General features: G+C 63.8%; 1 protein-coding gene across 4 annotated transcripts in view; it reads right to left on the bottom strand.

The window, feature by feature from the left end:
• DOK7 (docking protein 7) overlaps positions 1 to 10,153 on the bottom strand; it is a 33,172-nt gene extending 23,019 nt beyond the window's left edge. Inside the window, exons 1-3 of one of the 4 annotated variants that reach the window (XM_043906066.1) lie at positions 10,022 to 10,115; positions 9,559 to 9,604; positions 625 to 855 (exon numbers count right to left, since the gene is read on the bottom strand). In XM_043906066.1, the coding sequence (XP_043762001.1) occupies positions 625 to 844 (220 nt within the window). In that variant the 5' untranslated portion in view covers positions 845 to 855; positions 9,559 to 9,604; positions 10,022 to 10,115. Of the gene's footprint in view, positions 1 to 624; positions 856 to 9,558; positions 9,605 to 9,674; positions 9,990 to 10,021 lie in introns of those variants that run through there. The other 3 variants (XM_043906064.1, XM_043906063.1, XM_043906065.1) reach the window with 3 other exon arrangements.
• Between the last annotated feature and the right edge of the window lie 5,796 nt (positions 10,154 to 15,949).

Raw genomic sequence — 15,949 nt, 5'->3', positions numbered from 1 at the left:
GATTAAAACGTACACACCGCTACATATACGTTAGGTAAGCGACAAGGTCCTACTGTACCAGCACGGGGAGCTATACTCACTGTCCTGCGATAACCTGTAATGCACAAGAATCTGAAAGAGATCACATACGCGCGTGCCCACCACACACACGTACAACTGAGCCAGCCCGCCGTCTGCCTGAAGCTGACGCAACACGTGAGCTAGCTGCACTTCGATGAAAGATGCCGACCGTGTGTTCTGATGACTCAGCTGGGGGCCGGCCCGCCTCTGCTTGACCAGCTGGGTGGGCGCTGGGTCTTCCCCTTCTCCCGAGAGCACCCCGTCCTGCACCCTGCGCTCCCCCCTTGTGGGGCTCAGGGGTCTGGCTCCTCCTCCCCGGGGCTCCGGGCTTGGGCGACCACCCGCTCGGGCTAAAGGCCCCAGTTCATGTGAATGTGGTCAAGTTCGGGAGCTCAAGAGGCATCTTGATGGGCATGACCCCACCATCGCCCCAGTCACGGCCGACCAGAGGGCACTCAGCAGGCACGGGGAGTCCTGTCCCGGCCCCTGCAGCCCACCAGTGAGACCCCCAGGGACCCCTGAGGGCAGGCAGAGGCCGTCCCCGCGGGCCGCAGATGCACTCACCCTCGCCCAGCGCGTAGCGGATCCGGGCGTCCCAGGCGCACATAGCCTCACGGCTGTCGAAGCCCAGCATGACGGCCTGTGACAGGCAGACGATGGCCAGCGTGTGGGCCAGGCCCTCATAGGGCAGGCCGGGCTCCAGCCCGCAGATGTCCTCCAGCGTCAGGCTGCTACGCTCCCGAAGCCCCTTGGCGCGCTCTGACTTGTCTTTGTAGGCCAGCATCAGCAGGCAGTCTGCAGGGGGCGCGAGGGTGGGGGGTGGTCAGTGCTGCCAGGCCCCCAAGTGCCCGGCACCCCCACATATACACGCCCGAGACCCGGGCTCCAGGCACGGCCGGCCCCCAGCAAGCCCCGGGCACCCTGAGCCTCCAGCCCCTCATGTGCAAAAGGTACCCCCACCCCACACGGCCACGGGCCACACGGGCAGCTCAGGACACTCCCTGGTGGGGACCCGCCCACCTTGCCTGGGGCCCCCAGCCAGGGCCTGCACCCTGTCCCCGGCCCTGGGGGGACACCGTTCCAAACGCAAACATGCTGCCGAGCCACCTGCGTGGCCCTGGTGAGCGTCCCTGGGTCAGCTGCGCCCCTGCATCCCTCCTGAATGCAGGCGCGCCCCGCCAGGCCACCACCCAGTTTCTGCTGAGGGTGGGGGGGTCCCGGGAATGATGCGAACGCCGAGACCCTAGAGTGCAAGGCGGCCCCGAGCTTGGTGAACAGGCTCCCTCGTCGGGGCAGGAGAGTGTCGAGGGCAGGCACTGAAGGACCCCTCGGGATGGAGCACTTCCCCGCCCCCGCCCAGCACTGGAAAGTCACCCTGCAGGCCCAAGGGACATCCAGACCCCGGAGCTTGACTCCACACTCAGCTCGGCCAGCAGACGGACAGCAAGGGTGGCGCCTCCTGCCTGCCCGCTGTCAACCCCGGCCCCGCGAAGACAGGGGGCGGACGGCGTGTCCTGGACGCACACACACCGCTGTGGTCAGAGGGGAACACAGCCACAGGCAGGCTGGACACCAACCTGCAGGACGGGCTGGCTCCAACAAACTATTTACAGATCTCCAAGGCCTCTGATGGGGGCTTCGCTTCCTATTTGACCCTGTTCCTAGTGTTTGAAATGCTTATGTCAGGAAAAAAAAGCAAGACTGTTTTCACTCTCAGGGGAATACACAGAAACCCCAGAACCTACGGAAACCCAGCTGCTGCCCGAGGGTTCTGCTTGTTCTCTCTGGAGCACAGTGCCCTTGGGAACGCGTGGCCCGGCCCAGAGAGAAATTAGTCACTCCAGAGGCATAAAGGGCATGTGTTGTTATGGAAATGTCCCCCAAGTGTCACCAGAGGCTCAAGAGGAGAAAGCCTGGGGAGGCCGTGAGCACAGAGAGACTCCCATCAAAGAAGCATGTGGACAAAGGGAGGTCACCTGGCGGCCACGGATGGGAACCCGGCGGGCAAGCACCCAGGGCGGCCACGGACTGGAGCCCAGCATTCGGACACCGGGGCGGCTGTGGACGGGAGCCCAGCATTCGGACACTGGGGCAGCCGTGGACGGGAGCCGGGCGTGCGGACACCAGGGCAGCCACGGACGGGAGCCCGGCGTGCGCACTGCCCCACCACCCACACCAGGGTGCTCCCCAGACACGCCAAGCACTTCCTGCTGCTCCTCGCCCCTGGCAAGGCCGGCCTCTCCCAACGGTGTCGCCGTGCGGCTGGCTGTCCCATCTCCCGTCTCCCCGCTCCCACCCTGGAAGGCGAGCTCGCGAAGGCGGTCCTCTTCTGCTCTGACAGTCCCGTCACCCAGCACAGACGAGCGTGAGGCCCTTCAATCCCAGGGAAGACTGTTTGCTGCAGTCGTGGCCTGACCAGCAAAGGCAGGGCAAGATGGTCACCTCCTTTGTTTTAGGAGTTATGCTCCCAATGATGTAGCCAAGAGCAGGGTCCGTAAACTTTCCTGTGAGGAGTCAGACAGTAACTACATTCCAGTGCGTGGGCAACGCAGTCTCTGTCACAGTTCTTTCTGATCATTATTTATTTATTTGGCTGTGCCGGGTCTTAGCTGCAGCCCTGGGGGTTTTCAGTCTTCGAAATGGCAGACAGGATCTGCAGGATCTTTCATTGCGGCCTACAGGAGCTAGTTCCCTGATCAGGGATCGAACCGGCACCCCCCAGATTGGGAGCGTGGAGTCTTAGCCACTTGACCACCCGGGAGGTCCCTGGCACAGCTCCTTAACTGCGAAAGCAGCCAGACCACACTCACGGTTATGGCTGTGTTCCAAAAAAACTTCATCACAGAAGCAAGAGATGGGCCAGATTTGGCTCAGGCCCCAGTTTGCCGATTCGTGGTCTAGGGTCCAGCTTGCTACAAGGGCCCCTGGGTTGCCCCACGGCTCCCTGATGCCCCCTGCTGTCACGGAGGGAAGACGCCTGCCCTTGCAAGGCTGGTCTGGGGACCTGTGTGCCAGAGCCAACATCTGTCCCCAAGACCCTTTCCCCCAGCCTGTCCAGTCTTCCTGGATCCTGGCTCTGTCTGAAATCAGCTCACAGCCCACTCCTCACAGAGATTTGAGAATCGACTCGTGCCCTCGCCTGTCTGCGCTGGGGTAAATGGGGACCCCCTCAAAAAGACGTGTCCACATCCTGACCCCCAGAACCTGCAGACACGCCCTCGCTTAGAGAAAAGGTCTGTGCAGATGTGGCCAGGTTAAGGATCTCGAGGGATTGTCCAAGGGGGCCCCAAATCTAAAGCTGAGTGTCCTCATAAGAGAAGGGAGGGGACACAGTGACACGGAGAGGAGAGGCCATGAGAAGACACGTCACGGAGCCACGTGCTCGTGAGCCCAGGAGCCTGTGAGCCCAGGAGCCTGAGCAGGCGTGGAGCGCGCCCCAGGGCCTTCGCAGGAGCACGTGGCCCTGCCCACACCTTTACTGTGGACTTCCAGGCTCCAGGACGGGGAGAGAGCACATCTCTCTCATTTCCAGCCCCTCGGTTTACAACACTTCGTTACCGCAGCCCCACGAAGCTGAGACACCAGGCGGGTCACTGGTCTCATTTTTAAGTATGAACATAAACGGCGGCAGACGGGGACACGCTGTGTGCCTAGCCCCCACCTTCTGCCCGGTGGAAGCCGCCTGCAGTCACAGCCTGGTGACGGTGACGGCCGGAGGAGTCACCCCGGACCCCACCATGGTCTCCCACGAGCTGGGGCAGGATGCGGCCCAGGGGAGGGGCAGCAAGTGTGGGGCCAGGAGGGGACCTGGGACGGGCAGCTGCTCCGCCCCCTCCCCTCCCATCACTTTGGCCATAAAGGGATCCTATTTTTAAAACCCATCCTATAGAGAATGCTGCTTGGTGAAAAAGCTGTTGAAGGAACAGGCGCCAAGGAAACAGAAATTCTCAGGTCTGGGACCTGAGGCCACACGGGTCTCAGAGCTGCTCTGCACCCGGGTGAGCGCGCCCGAGCCTCCAGGGGGCAGCGGCCCGCCGGCCCTGGACACAGCACGCGGAGGCCGCGGGGCCGCACCAGCTGCCCAGCCCGGCCGGGGCCCCCCGCCACGAGCACCCAGGGCCGCACCCCCACACGAGGCCAGCGAGCGAGGCTGGCCCTCGGCGAGGTCTCCCCATCACCAGCGAGGGAGCGCCGCCGGCCTTCCCGCCCTGCACCCGGGGCGCCCCCTTGTCTCCACGCCAGGCCTCATGGGTCCGAGGACCCCGCCCACAGCAGCCGGCCACAGCCAGGCGGCCACCGGGCCTGGAGCCACTTGCACCCTAGGGGGCGGGAGCTGAAGGTGCCCGCGGGGCCTGGAGGGCGGGCTGGAAGGGGCAGCTGGGGCAGGGGGTGGAGCGGACCGGGGTGGTCGTGCTGAAGGGAGGCAGAGAGGGGCCGGAAGCAAAGTGGGAAGATGAAACGAGGTGGTCCACGCACACACACACGCACAGCCACACATCCGGTCACGCGTGCCTGCGTGCCCACATGCGTGTGGGGACACGCACACCTGCTCGCTTGCACGCACACGTGCACACACACTCTGCATGGGCACCGCGGTGGGGACCGCCTGACTGGTTCAAGCCCCGCGCCGTGACCAGAGACCCCCTCTCAGTTCACAGAGCCTCTACTTTCAAAGGAGAACTCCGCGGAGTCGAGGCACTAACACAGCCTTGGCCAGGCACGCAGAGGCCCTCAGCCACCGGCCAGCCAGCCGGGACCTCGGCCTGGAGCTGGGCACCGTCCCATCACCACAAAACTCGGGGGAGGGTCTGCCTGTGGACCACGCATGCTCACCCTGCCCTCCTACACCCGCCTGCCCTGAGCCTGGCCAGGGGCAGGGGGCAGGTTCCTGGTGCAGAAAAGGCAAGTGCCCAGCGGCCCCGCTTGCCGAAAGGGCTGCTGAAAGACCCCCACTGGGGCCCCTCGGAACCCACCCCACCTCCTTTTCCATCCCCCCACCTGGCGGCCTCCCCTGCAGCACTAAGCCCAGTCCACTCTGCTCATGAGCGGCCCAGGCACCTGGGGACATGGCCTGACTTCTGTGGAGCTGAAACCCAAGAGGGGGGACGGTCTGAATGTGGAAAAGGTGGGCAAAAAAGCAAACCCTGAGGACGTGCTATTCAGGGGCCCGGAGCGGGCACATGACCACAGCAGCTGTTCATGGGACCTCCCAGATGGGACACAGACTCCCAAGGAAGGAGAGACACCAGCCCGGCAGCACGCAGGGAACAGCATTGTGCCAGAGGGAACAGCCAGTGCAGAAGCCCGGAGGCCAGCATGGGGGGTGGGGAAGAGCCGTCTGAGACGTAGGTGGGGTCCAGCCAGGTGGGCCTGCTAAGCCAGACTGAGGCCTCATCCCAGCTCATGGGGGCCTGAGAGCTGTCATCAAACAGGGCCCAGGCTGGCTGCCTGTGGAAAATGGACACAGGGAGACAGCAAAGCTCCAGACCCTGCAACTTCCCGGCCAGGGGAGCTGCTGGCCTAGGCTGGGCAGAGGAAAGGGGGCCCAGGCTCTGCAGTAACCGCGGTAACAGTGGGCAGGGCCTTCCCCCTGCCAGAGGCCAGCCAGCTCACGAGACCCCTTGGTGGGCAGAGGCAGGGCCTGAGGGAAAGGAAAGAAGAGGATGATTCTGGATGGGGGGGCAGGGTGGTACGTGGGGAGATGAGGGGGCGGCAAGGCGGGGTGGAGTTTCTGTCACAGACACATGAGCCCAAGAGGCCCAAGGGACACCAGGCAGCCTGCACGCAGGCAGCTGGACACGGGCGCCTGAAGATGTAAAAATAACCACGAGAGTCATGGGCACTCGGAGGCGTTTACGGCCCGGGGCTGAGCGCCTGGGAGGGCAGCCGGGAAGCTGCGGGCCTCCGGGCCTTGTGGGGGCGGGGGCTGGCAGGGAGGAAGGAACCGGCAGGGGAGACGAGGCGGACGCCCACCCACAGGGACACGGCCGGAGCAGCGCTGTGGGGCTCAGTTCTCGCAGGTCACGGTGACCTTGGGCTGTGCCTTCCGCAGAGCTGCTGGGCAACGGCCCCAGGGGCCGCCCGAGGGCTGGGGCTGGGGGCTGCTGACCAGGCCCGCCTGCCGGGGCCCCAGGCCGCCTGACCCTCGGACCTCCTGACACACAGGCCCAGGCCTGCTGCTGATCCAATTCGGGGGGGAGTGTGCCCGCCATGTGTGTGTGTGCAGGGTGCCAGGGGGCTTCACGGGGCGCCAGGGGGCTTCGCGGGCTCAGCGCACAGGCAGCAGCAGGAGCGGTCAGGGCCCCAGGCTCCCTGCAAACCCGCTGCCCGTCCACCCTCTGCAGGGTCCACCTTGCAAGCCCAGTGAGGACTCATTCTTGTCATTCAGTTGGTCAGAGCAGAAGCCAGACCTGACCCCAGGTTCTCTGCTCCTAGTTGGAATCAGGGGCTGCAGGAAGCCTGGCCCTCCATGTCGAGGGTCCACGGGGACCAGAGGGCTGGTCACCACCCTCAGCCCGTGCTTGGGGGCCGGCCCAACCCCAGGACTGAGATGGGACACCCATTCCCAGGACACCCATTCCAGGACATAGCGGATCCCAGGCCAGAAGGTGGGACCGGAGCAGGGCCCTCCTGGACGTCACCACCTGGGAGCCCCACCTGTCTTGGAATGTACCCGCCTCAGCAGAGCTGCCACTGCATGGGGTGGGGCGGAGGCTGGTGGGATGGAGGCTCAGGGGGCTTATGGGGCATGTGCCCCTAGGGCCCCGTTCCTGGGCATGTCTGCAGGACCCCAGCCCCACCATCACCTGTGAGGCTGAGTCAGGGTCCCTGCCCTCCAGGAACTCAGCACCGGGATGGAGCGTAGACGGCAGGGGGAGCACTGGACCAGCCCTCCCCAGGATCGGGAGCCCGGTGAACTCCCAGCGGGCCGAGGGGCGGAGCACACAGGGGGTGGAGTCAGGAGACCGCACCCACTCACCCAGGGCCAGAGCCCTTGGGTCACCAGGTCTCAGCCCCGCTGCCTACAAGGCCCTGCCAGCTCCAGGACTCAGGGTCCCTCCTGCCGGCTTTTCTGGGCAGAATAACGCGGCCCCGGCAGCACACACAGGAGTCCCTGCAACAGAGCCGTTGGAGCCGGTACCCGGGGAGCCAATGATACCGGGGGGCCGGTACCAGGGAGCTGCCCTGGCTGTTCGCCAGGACAGAGGTGGGGACCCCCGGGGGGCAGTTCTCACTGAAGCTTCTGTAAAGACCGTCCGCTGTTTCCATAGTAGTTCTCCTCCCTCTGATTACCTAAACTTTATCACGAGCGTAAGTGGTCCTGGCTAAGACAAAGCGCAAACAGCAGAGAAAGGACCAAGTGGAGGGGGCCCTCAGTGCCCCCCGCCTGCCCAGAGCCCCCAACACCCTCTCTACTGCTGCCCGTGGGCCCTCCTGGGAGGGAAACGATTTCTAAAAGCAAGAGCCCTGGGGTCTTCACGAAGAGCAGGCAGGGCGGCCCCTCCTCCCCTTGCCAGGCTCCCCTCTGCTGCAGCTGGGCTCTGGAGAGTCTCAGCGGTGAGACCCCCACATGCAAAGGCCTGCCCCCCACCCAGGTCCACCCGAGGGAGCCAGTCTTTGGGATAAGGGGGACCAGGCAGCTGCACCCCTCACAGCCAGGCCCCCAGTGAGCCAGAGAGGGGCTGGCTCATCGGCTAAGGGCCAGGGAGGAGGGACGGGGGATGGGGGACGGGGGACGGATCCTCGGACCGGATGGGGGGCCACAGTGGGGGTCCCAAGACTCTGGGGACCAGGACGTGGGGTGCAGGGCTCAGGGCGGACAGCAACCTAGAGGGGACATGTGGACCCTCCCCCAGCCCAGTCCTCTCCCGCCCAGTCCCCGGTCCGGGTCCTGCCTGGAGCACCTGACCCTCTTCTCCGGGGACGTCCCCTCCAGCCCCACCGCCCTAACGCCCTGGAGAGGCGGCTCTTCCCTGCCCTGAGGCCTGTGGCACACTCCCCTCCCATGGAGCTGCACGTGGGAGGACCCAGGAAAGGCTCCATGACCACAAGGCATATAGACTGGAAGTCTGCAGTGGTGAGGAGCCAGTGCCGGAGGGCCCCGGTCCACAGGTGCATCTGCCGGGGCCGGCCAGGGTGCAGCCCTCACCCAGCTCTCTCGGATATGGACACGACACCCACCACCAAGGGCTGCCCGTCACCACCTGCCCCAGCAAGAAGGACAAGGCCTGCCCAGGGCTGCCCTCGGGTGGGCCACCTTCCCCAGAGGCCCGCACAGGCCCTGGCTCATCAGTCTCCCCGCAAGCAGCCCCCGCCCCGGGCCCCAGCCGGCCCCTGCCTCCTCCGTCAACACCGCCTGCACCCAACCTCAGCCACCCGCAGCCTGGCTGGTGCAGGGACCCCACTGCCTCCCGGCCCCTAGCCCCACCAGGCCTCCCTGAGCTCCCCGGGACAAGGGCCCCCAGCAACAGGCACGGCGCTGGGCCCGCGAGATCCGTCAGCTGTGTGAAGGGGGTGCGAGGCCCCCTTGGTGGGGACGCTGAGGTCCAGGCAGGAGAAGTGTGTCCGAAGCCAAACGCAGGCCCTTGCCCCGCAACTGTGCGGCTCCCAGAGCCCACTCGGCCGATGGATGGAGGAGGGGAGCTCCCTGGAAACTGCCAGACACCCCTAGGTGTGCCGGAAGACTGACAGCCTCGCACGTGTGAGACAGCGTGCATGCACACCCCCAGCAGCCCACACAGACCCCCGGGGGCCTGGGCCGGCTCCAGGGCACCTGTCTCCGGGAACAGCTGCAGCCACCCGGCTCAGAGCCTCCAGAACGCTGCCTCTCACTGAGGACCAAGGCTGAAGATGCCCAGCTCCGCGTGCCCGGCAGGCCTCCTCTCGGGGGGCGCACTGGCCCTGGTGGGGAGCTGGGGCTGGGGGGCTCCCAGGACATACCCCCAGAGGAGGCCGCTTTCCCCTTTCTCTTTTCCCACCTGGGCAGTCCGGCCTCAAGGTGGAGGGGCCGCCTGGGGTCAGCCCAGCCCGGACACCCGTCTGGATTTGGGGTCAGTGACACAGATCAGTCCTCACTGGGCCGGGACTTTCTGGGGTGCTCCCTGCGGAGCGATGGGGGAGGGAACCAGAAAGGGCTCCTGCCCTTTCAACCCTCGGGTCTCCACGGCCCCCCCGCAACCCCACCAGGTCCCTCTGAGGTTGGGTCAGCCCTCCTGCCAAGGGGGGTCGGCCAAGGGGCCTGGGGTCTGAAGCCACGACAGGGCTCCGGGCCGAGTCGGGGCTGCGGGCCGAGTTGGGGCACCGGGAGGGTCCCCGCAGGCCGACGCCGGGGCGCTCTCCGGTTACAGCCCTCGCCCCGGGGCGCCCGCCGCCGGCTATTTCGGGCGAGCTGGCCGCCTCTCCGGGCCTGCCGGGCGTACGCAGGAGGCCGCCGGCGGCCGATCGCGCGCGCGCGCCCCCCCCCCCCCGACCCCGCACCGGCGCCCCGAGCCCGCTCACCTGCCACCGGCGACGGCTTGCGCAGCACCAGCCACCTAGTCTTCCACTGCGGGGACAGAGGGAGCGTGAGCCGCCGCCCGCGCCCGCCCCGCCCCGCGCCCGCCGCGCGCCCCGACCTTCTTGCCGTCCCGCAGCTTGACCTGGCCCTCCACCAGCGCCGCCTCGGTCATCTTCTGTCATGGTTCCCGCGCCCCGCCGCGCCTCTCCCCGCCGCCCCGCGGGCCGCCCAGCCCAGGGTCACTTTCAAAATAGCTCCGGGAGCGCCGTGCGCCGGCCGGCGGGGCGGCGGGCGGGGCGGCGCGCGCGGCGGGCGGGGCCGAGGTGCCAGCCCGCCGGTCCTGCCCCACCCGCGCCCCGCCTGGGCGATGCGCCCCCCGCGGCACCTGGGGCCACCTGAGCGCCCTGCCCTCCGGGGCTGCGCGCCTGGCCGAGGCTCGGACCCTGGGGCTCCGACGCTGCTCACCCCAGTAGGGTGGGCGGGGGAGGAGGCCCCGCCTTCCGAAAGCAAAGGAAACGACCACCGGAAGAGGCATCCCGGGCGGCCGCGGGTGGGTCCCGGTTTTTCAAGTGCGCCTTCCTCTGGGCTGGCTTCACCCTCGCGCACCTGTCCCTCCCACCACCCCTGAGCTGTCACCGGACACCACGGACCACAGACTGACCACGTCGGCTCTGGCCAGGCCGTTGCCTCACTCCCCTACCCAGCTCTCCTGCCCGCTCCCTGCTCCCCTCCAACCCCTCAGACCACCCCTTCCCCATAGGCAAGGGGATAGAGGAGGGGGTTTCATTCCTGTCCCCTGGCAGCAGGGATCCCGGTGCAGATTGCTGCCAGGGGGTTAGTGGGGCCACAGTACCCCAGTCTCTGAGTCTGGTCCCTGACCTGCACGCCCGGCCACTGGCTGCTAGGGTTGGGGAGGTCCGTCCCTCCAGGCTGCTCCGTAAAGGCCCCCCAGAGAGCCCCCATTGCAGCGGGGGAGCTCTGAGCCTCGGGTTTCCGTCTTCCCACACACCCTGGGGCTGACCCACAGCCCCAGGTCAGCTGCCCAGGTTCTTTGGGAACCCAGGTGGGTCCACATCTCAGACGTCAGCCCCCATTTCTGAGACGACCTCCGACACTCACGCCTTTAGGAGCATCGACGAGGCCCCGGGGCCAACGGCAGAGATGGGACGGCACCCTGAAAAGCAAAGAGAAGCCATGCACCCCATCCGGGGTCCCACCCTAAGGAGGCTGAGGTTCTGTCTGGCAGGAGGGAGGAAGGCTCTGCAGTGTCCTGTTACCCTGAAATCCGCATGGGCAAGAACGCGGGTGCGTGTTGTCATCCCATCCAGGTCTTGCCTCTCACGGAGGAAGATCTAACAGTAAGAACCGTGGGCACCTCCAGGACTGACCCCCGTTGGCTGAGCCCCGAGCAAGGCATGGGGGCCGTGGGGGTGGGCAGACCCCTGGGCTGGGGTTTCAGCTCGGCAACCACCATGCTGGGAGCAGAGAGGGCCAAGTCTGTCCTCTCTGGACACCCCGTCCCCGTTGTCCCTGGGAATCTGAGAAGGCAGGGCCCTGGGGTGGGTGATGAGCTCAGTTCGAATGTCCCGGGAATGCGTGCCCAGGGTGTGATGCGGAGCAGGATCACCCCAGGCCCAGGAGGCGCCTCGCTCTCCCCTCCTCCAGGGGCACCGCCTCTGCAGGGCAGCTGCCCACTCACCCCAGGCCCCCAGCCAGTGGGCCAGGACAGCCGGCAGGGAGCCAGGCGGCGGCGCTGGGGGGCTGTGGCCACCAGCACATCCGCCGCCGCGGGTGCTGGGCACGTGCTCATCCCCGCGGGGAGGGGCAGTGCCCTGCAGCATTCCGCAGCGCTGGCCCTGACCCAGGCTCCTGCCACGCCCGGCAGCTGCACCTGCTCCCGCACGGGCCCCAGGAAACACAGGCTGCTGTGGGGACAGAAGGCTGCCCGCCGCCCCCCCTCCACGCCGGCGACCTAGAGGCAGGACCACCTTCCGGCCTGGCTCCCGCTTTGGACCTGAGGGGGAGTCCTGGCCTCTCATTCCTAAGCTCCTGCTGTGGACCAAATGCTTGGGTCCCCACCCCCCAAATTCATGTTGAAGCCCAGCCCCAAGGGGATGGAACGAAGAAGCAGGGACTTTGGGGGGTGATAAGGTCGTGAGGGTGGAGTCCCCAGGACTGGATTAGCATCCTCGTAAGAAGACGTGATATTTCTCCCCACCCACCCTGAGGACACAGCCAGAGGCAGCCATATGCGCGCCCGGAAGAGGGCCCCCACCCCAGACCCCAACCAGGCTGGCACCCTGATCTCTGACTTCCGGCCTCAGCAACTGTTGAGAACCGCATCTGTTGTTTCAGCCTGACAGTCTACAGTATTTCTGTCATAGCTGCCTAAGCAGACTCAGACAGTTCCCTCAGCCGTGGCAGCCAGAGTCGCTGGTGGCAAGTGGCAGAAGCTGACTCTGGTCACTGAAGCAGGAAGGGATCTGTGGGAAGATCGCCAGGCCTCAGGTGGAACCCAGGGCGGGCGGGGGTCAGCAGGAGCTGCAGGAGGCGGGGAGGACAACCACGCTCCGGGGACCAGACGCCACCCCAGCTCTGCACCACTGCGCTGCCGGACTGCACCACCACGGGCCACAGCCTCTGCCTTCCGAGAAGCCCACCACCACCACGGGTCAGAGCCGCCGATCACACAGCCACGGAGGCTGCTGCTGGACGTCACCGCTGAGGACACTGCCACCACGGCCAGACCCCAGGGCCACAGGGCACAGTCACCCCATTGGTGGCTCTGCAGGGACGTGCCATCTGACGCCGCACCTGACACTCGACACCCACATGAACTTTAACCGTCGCACGACTTCTCTGGCCCGTCTCCCCTTCCAGCCGATGTTATTATGATGAGCTCCTAAATGACAGGGCTTCCCTGGTGGCTCAGACGGTCAAGAATCTGCCTGCAGTGCAGGAGGCCTGGGTTTGGTCCCTGGGTCTGGAAGATCCCCTGGAGAAGGAAATGGCAACCCCACTCCAGTATTCTTCCCTGGAGAATCCCATGGACAGAGGAGCCTGGCGGGCTACAGTCCATGGGGTCGCAAAGAGTCAGATGCGACTGAGCACACACCTGAATGAGCAGATGTGTGTGAGCATCTTTCAAAGTGACCCTGAGTTTTACAAACACAAGAGAATGCTGGGACCAGGGACAGGCTGCCTTGTCTTGTGTCTCCGGGTGCTCAGTGAGGCTGGAGAAAGACACATACCAGCTGATCGTGGCCAACACTCCGCCTGTCTCCACCCGAGTGACTCTCTGAGTCGCCCCTCTGCAGGTCCCAGCTCCCTGCAGGTAGGTGGGGCCACAGGAAGGAGTTGTGGCCAGCGGAGTGTGGGCGGGAGTGATGACCGCCACCTCCCAGCCCTGCCGTCTCCTACACTCATTCATCGTGTGGTGAGATAGGCGTTACGGACCCACCTGTACGCCGGCTAATCCACCTGGTGAGGCCCTAACCCCAAGGTGACTGTGTGTGGAGATGGGATCTCTAAGGAGGCAGCAAAGGTCGATTGAGGTCGTAAGGGTGGGGCCCTGATCCCATAGGACTGCAGCCTTTTAAGGAGGAGGAGAAGTTCTTTCTCTCTCTCTTTCTATGCGTCTCAGCTCATGCACAGGCACGGCCATGTGAGGACACAGCAGGAAGGCCTAGAGGAGAGTCTCCCCAGAAACCCACCTCACTGGATCTTGATTTTGAGCTTCACCTCCAGAACCACGAGAAAATAAATGTCTATGGTGTGAGCTGTCCCTTCTGTGGCCTTCTGTTACAGCAGTCCCAGCAGACGGGTACAGAAAGCATGTAAGATTAAAACACACTGCAGCGCCTCTGGCCTGCACCTGCAGCCCTTGACGTCACCTCCTCCCACTGAGAGCTGAGGCGTGTCTGTCTGCCCCGGCTTTGACGAGTGAAATGCAGTGCGAACACTCACATCCACTGTTTCTTTGGAGCCCAGCCTCCACCATGTGAACGGGCCCAAGCCAGCCTGTCAGGTGACAAAAAGATGTGTGTCCCAGTCACCCTACCGCCCCAGCCAAAAGCCTGTTGGCCCTCAAGGGCAGAACTGCCTAAGACCCACCGATGACCCATGTACAACTTGGGCCACGAGAACCACCCCGTGAGCAAAGCCAAGGACCAACAGGCCCAGCATCATGAGCTAAATAGTTTGGGTGTCATTTGCGACACTCTTGAGAGTCCCTTGGACTGCAAGGAGAGTCAACCCGTCCATCCTAAAGGAAATCAGTCCTGAATACTCATTGGAGGGACTGATGCTGAAGCTGAAACTCCAATACTTTGGCCACCTGATGTGAAGAACTGACTCATTAGAAAAGATCCTGATGCTGGGAAAGATTGAGGGCAGGAGGAGAAGGAGACGACAGAGGATGAGATGGTTGGATGGCATCACTGACTCAGTGGACATGAGTCTGAGAAAGCTCCAGGAGTTGGTGATGGACAGGGAGGCCTGGCGTGCTGCAGTCCATGGGGTTGCAAGGAGTTGGACACGACTGAGCAACTGAGCTGTGACACTGAGCGGCATTCTGATACAGTGTCTGTGGCAGAGACTCCAAGCCTCGGGGGACACGGGAAGCTCTGCAGAGAAGGAGCTCGGACCCCGAGTTGCCATGGCCAAGGGCACCAGCAAACGTCCAAGCTGAGCAGGGGTCGGCACACGGCAGGCACGACCAGACAGAGCGAGGCCCCCCTGCGCGTCCCGCGTGAGCCACAGCACATCAGGGACACGCTCAAATGCCGAGCGTCACAGCGCGAGGCCCCCCCGCGCGTCCCGTGTGAGCCACACCACATCAGGGACACGCTCAAATGCCGAGCGTCACAGCGCGAGGCCCCCCGCGCGTCCCGTGTGAGCCACACCACATCAGGGACACGCTCAAATGCCGAGCGTCACAGCGCGAGGCCCCCCTGCGCGTCCCGCGTGAGCCACACCACATCAGGGACACGCTCAAATGCCGAGCGTCACAGCGCGAGGCCCCCCGCGCGTCCCGTGTGAGCCACACCACATCAGGGACACGCTCAAATGCCGAGCGTCACAGCGCGAGGCCCCCCGCGCGTCCCGCGTGAGCCACAGCACATCAGGGACACACTCAAATGCCGAGCGTCACAGGGGAAAGCGATGTCAAAAGACACAATTCACAATCCGATTTTTTTTTTGGCCACATGGCTTGCATGATCTTACTTTCGCAACCAGGGATGGAAGCTATCAGAAATGCGGAGTCCTAACCGATGGACTGCCAGGGACATCCCCACGATTCCATTTAAAGCAGATTTCTCAACAGTAGGAACAGAAGCCAGTGGAATACCTTCCAAGTGCTGACAGGAAATAGCTAACAATACACGTGAGATGAAACGCCAAGAGAACAGTATGAACGATGTTGTGGCAATAAATGTGGAAATGTAGACAGATAAATTCATCAAAGTGGAGGTTCCTAAACTAGCTCAAGAAGAAACAGAATTCTCAACAAGTCCCAAACTATTTAAAAATGACTCAGTAGTTAAATATCATCCCATAAATAAGACACTGGGGGCTTCCCTGGTGGCTGAGTGATAAAGACTCCGCCTGCCAATGCAGGAGACATGGGTCCGATCCCTGATCTGGGGAGATCCCACACGCCGTAGAACCACGAAGCCCAGGAACCACAACTACTGAGCCTGTGCTCTAGAGCCCGGGGACCACAACTAGAAAAGAGCCCTCGAAGCAACAAAGACCCAGCACAACCAATAAACAAAAAAGAAAGAAAACTCTGGGTCCAGGGAATCTTATAGGAGATTCTACCAACCTCTGAATGAACAGACGACCAGCTTTCTACAGCCCTCCAGTGGACAGGGAAAGAAGGGGCAGATTCTCTTAAACTTGGTCTATGAGGTCTGAGGGTAGCCCTGCAGACGGTCATCCAAACAGTGTAAGAAAGGAAAATTACAGGCCAATCTCATTCAGGAACATAAATGCAAAACCCTGAACAAAATAAAAGCAAATTCCGAAAAAGCTGCTAAAACATCAGCGTGTGTCGGCCAGGGTCCCAGCTGCTGACATGTTAGGACAATTCAGAGAGGGTCTATTTACACAGATGTCGTTTTGGAGGGAACCACCAGCGGTGGTGACTGTATGTGTGTGTGTGTGTGTGTGTGTGCGAGTCGCTTGATTATGTCCGACTCTTTTGCAATCCCATGGACTGCAGCCCACCAGGCTCCTTTGTCCATGGACTTCTCCAGGCAGGAATACTGGCGTGTTCCCTTCTCTAGGGGATCTTCCTGACCCAGGGATCAAACCCTCATCTCCTGCATTGCAGGCAGGTTCCTTACGTCTGAGCCACCGGGGAAGCCCACCGTGACTGTGTAGCCCTGG

The sequence above is a fragment of the Cervus elaphus genome, chromosome 6 (genome assembly GCF_910594005.1).
Source record: "Cervus elaphus chromosome 6, mCerEla1.1, whole genome shotgun sequence".
NCBI classification, from domain to species: domain Eukaryota; kingdom Metazoa; phylum Chordata; class Mammalia; order Artiodactyla; family Cervidae; genus Cervus; species Cervus elaphus.
Note: the sequence above shows the minus strand (reverse complement) of the source record. Positions and strands in the feature narration are given on the sequence as shown.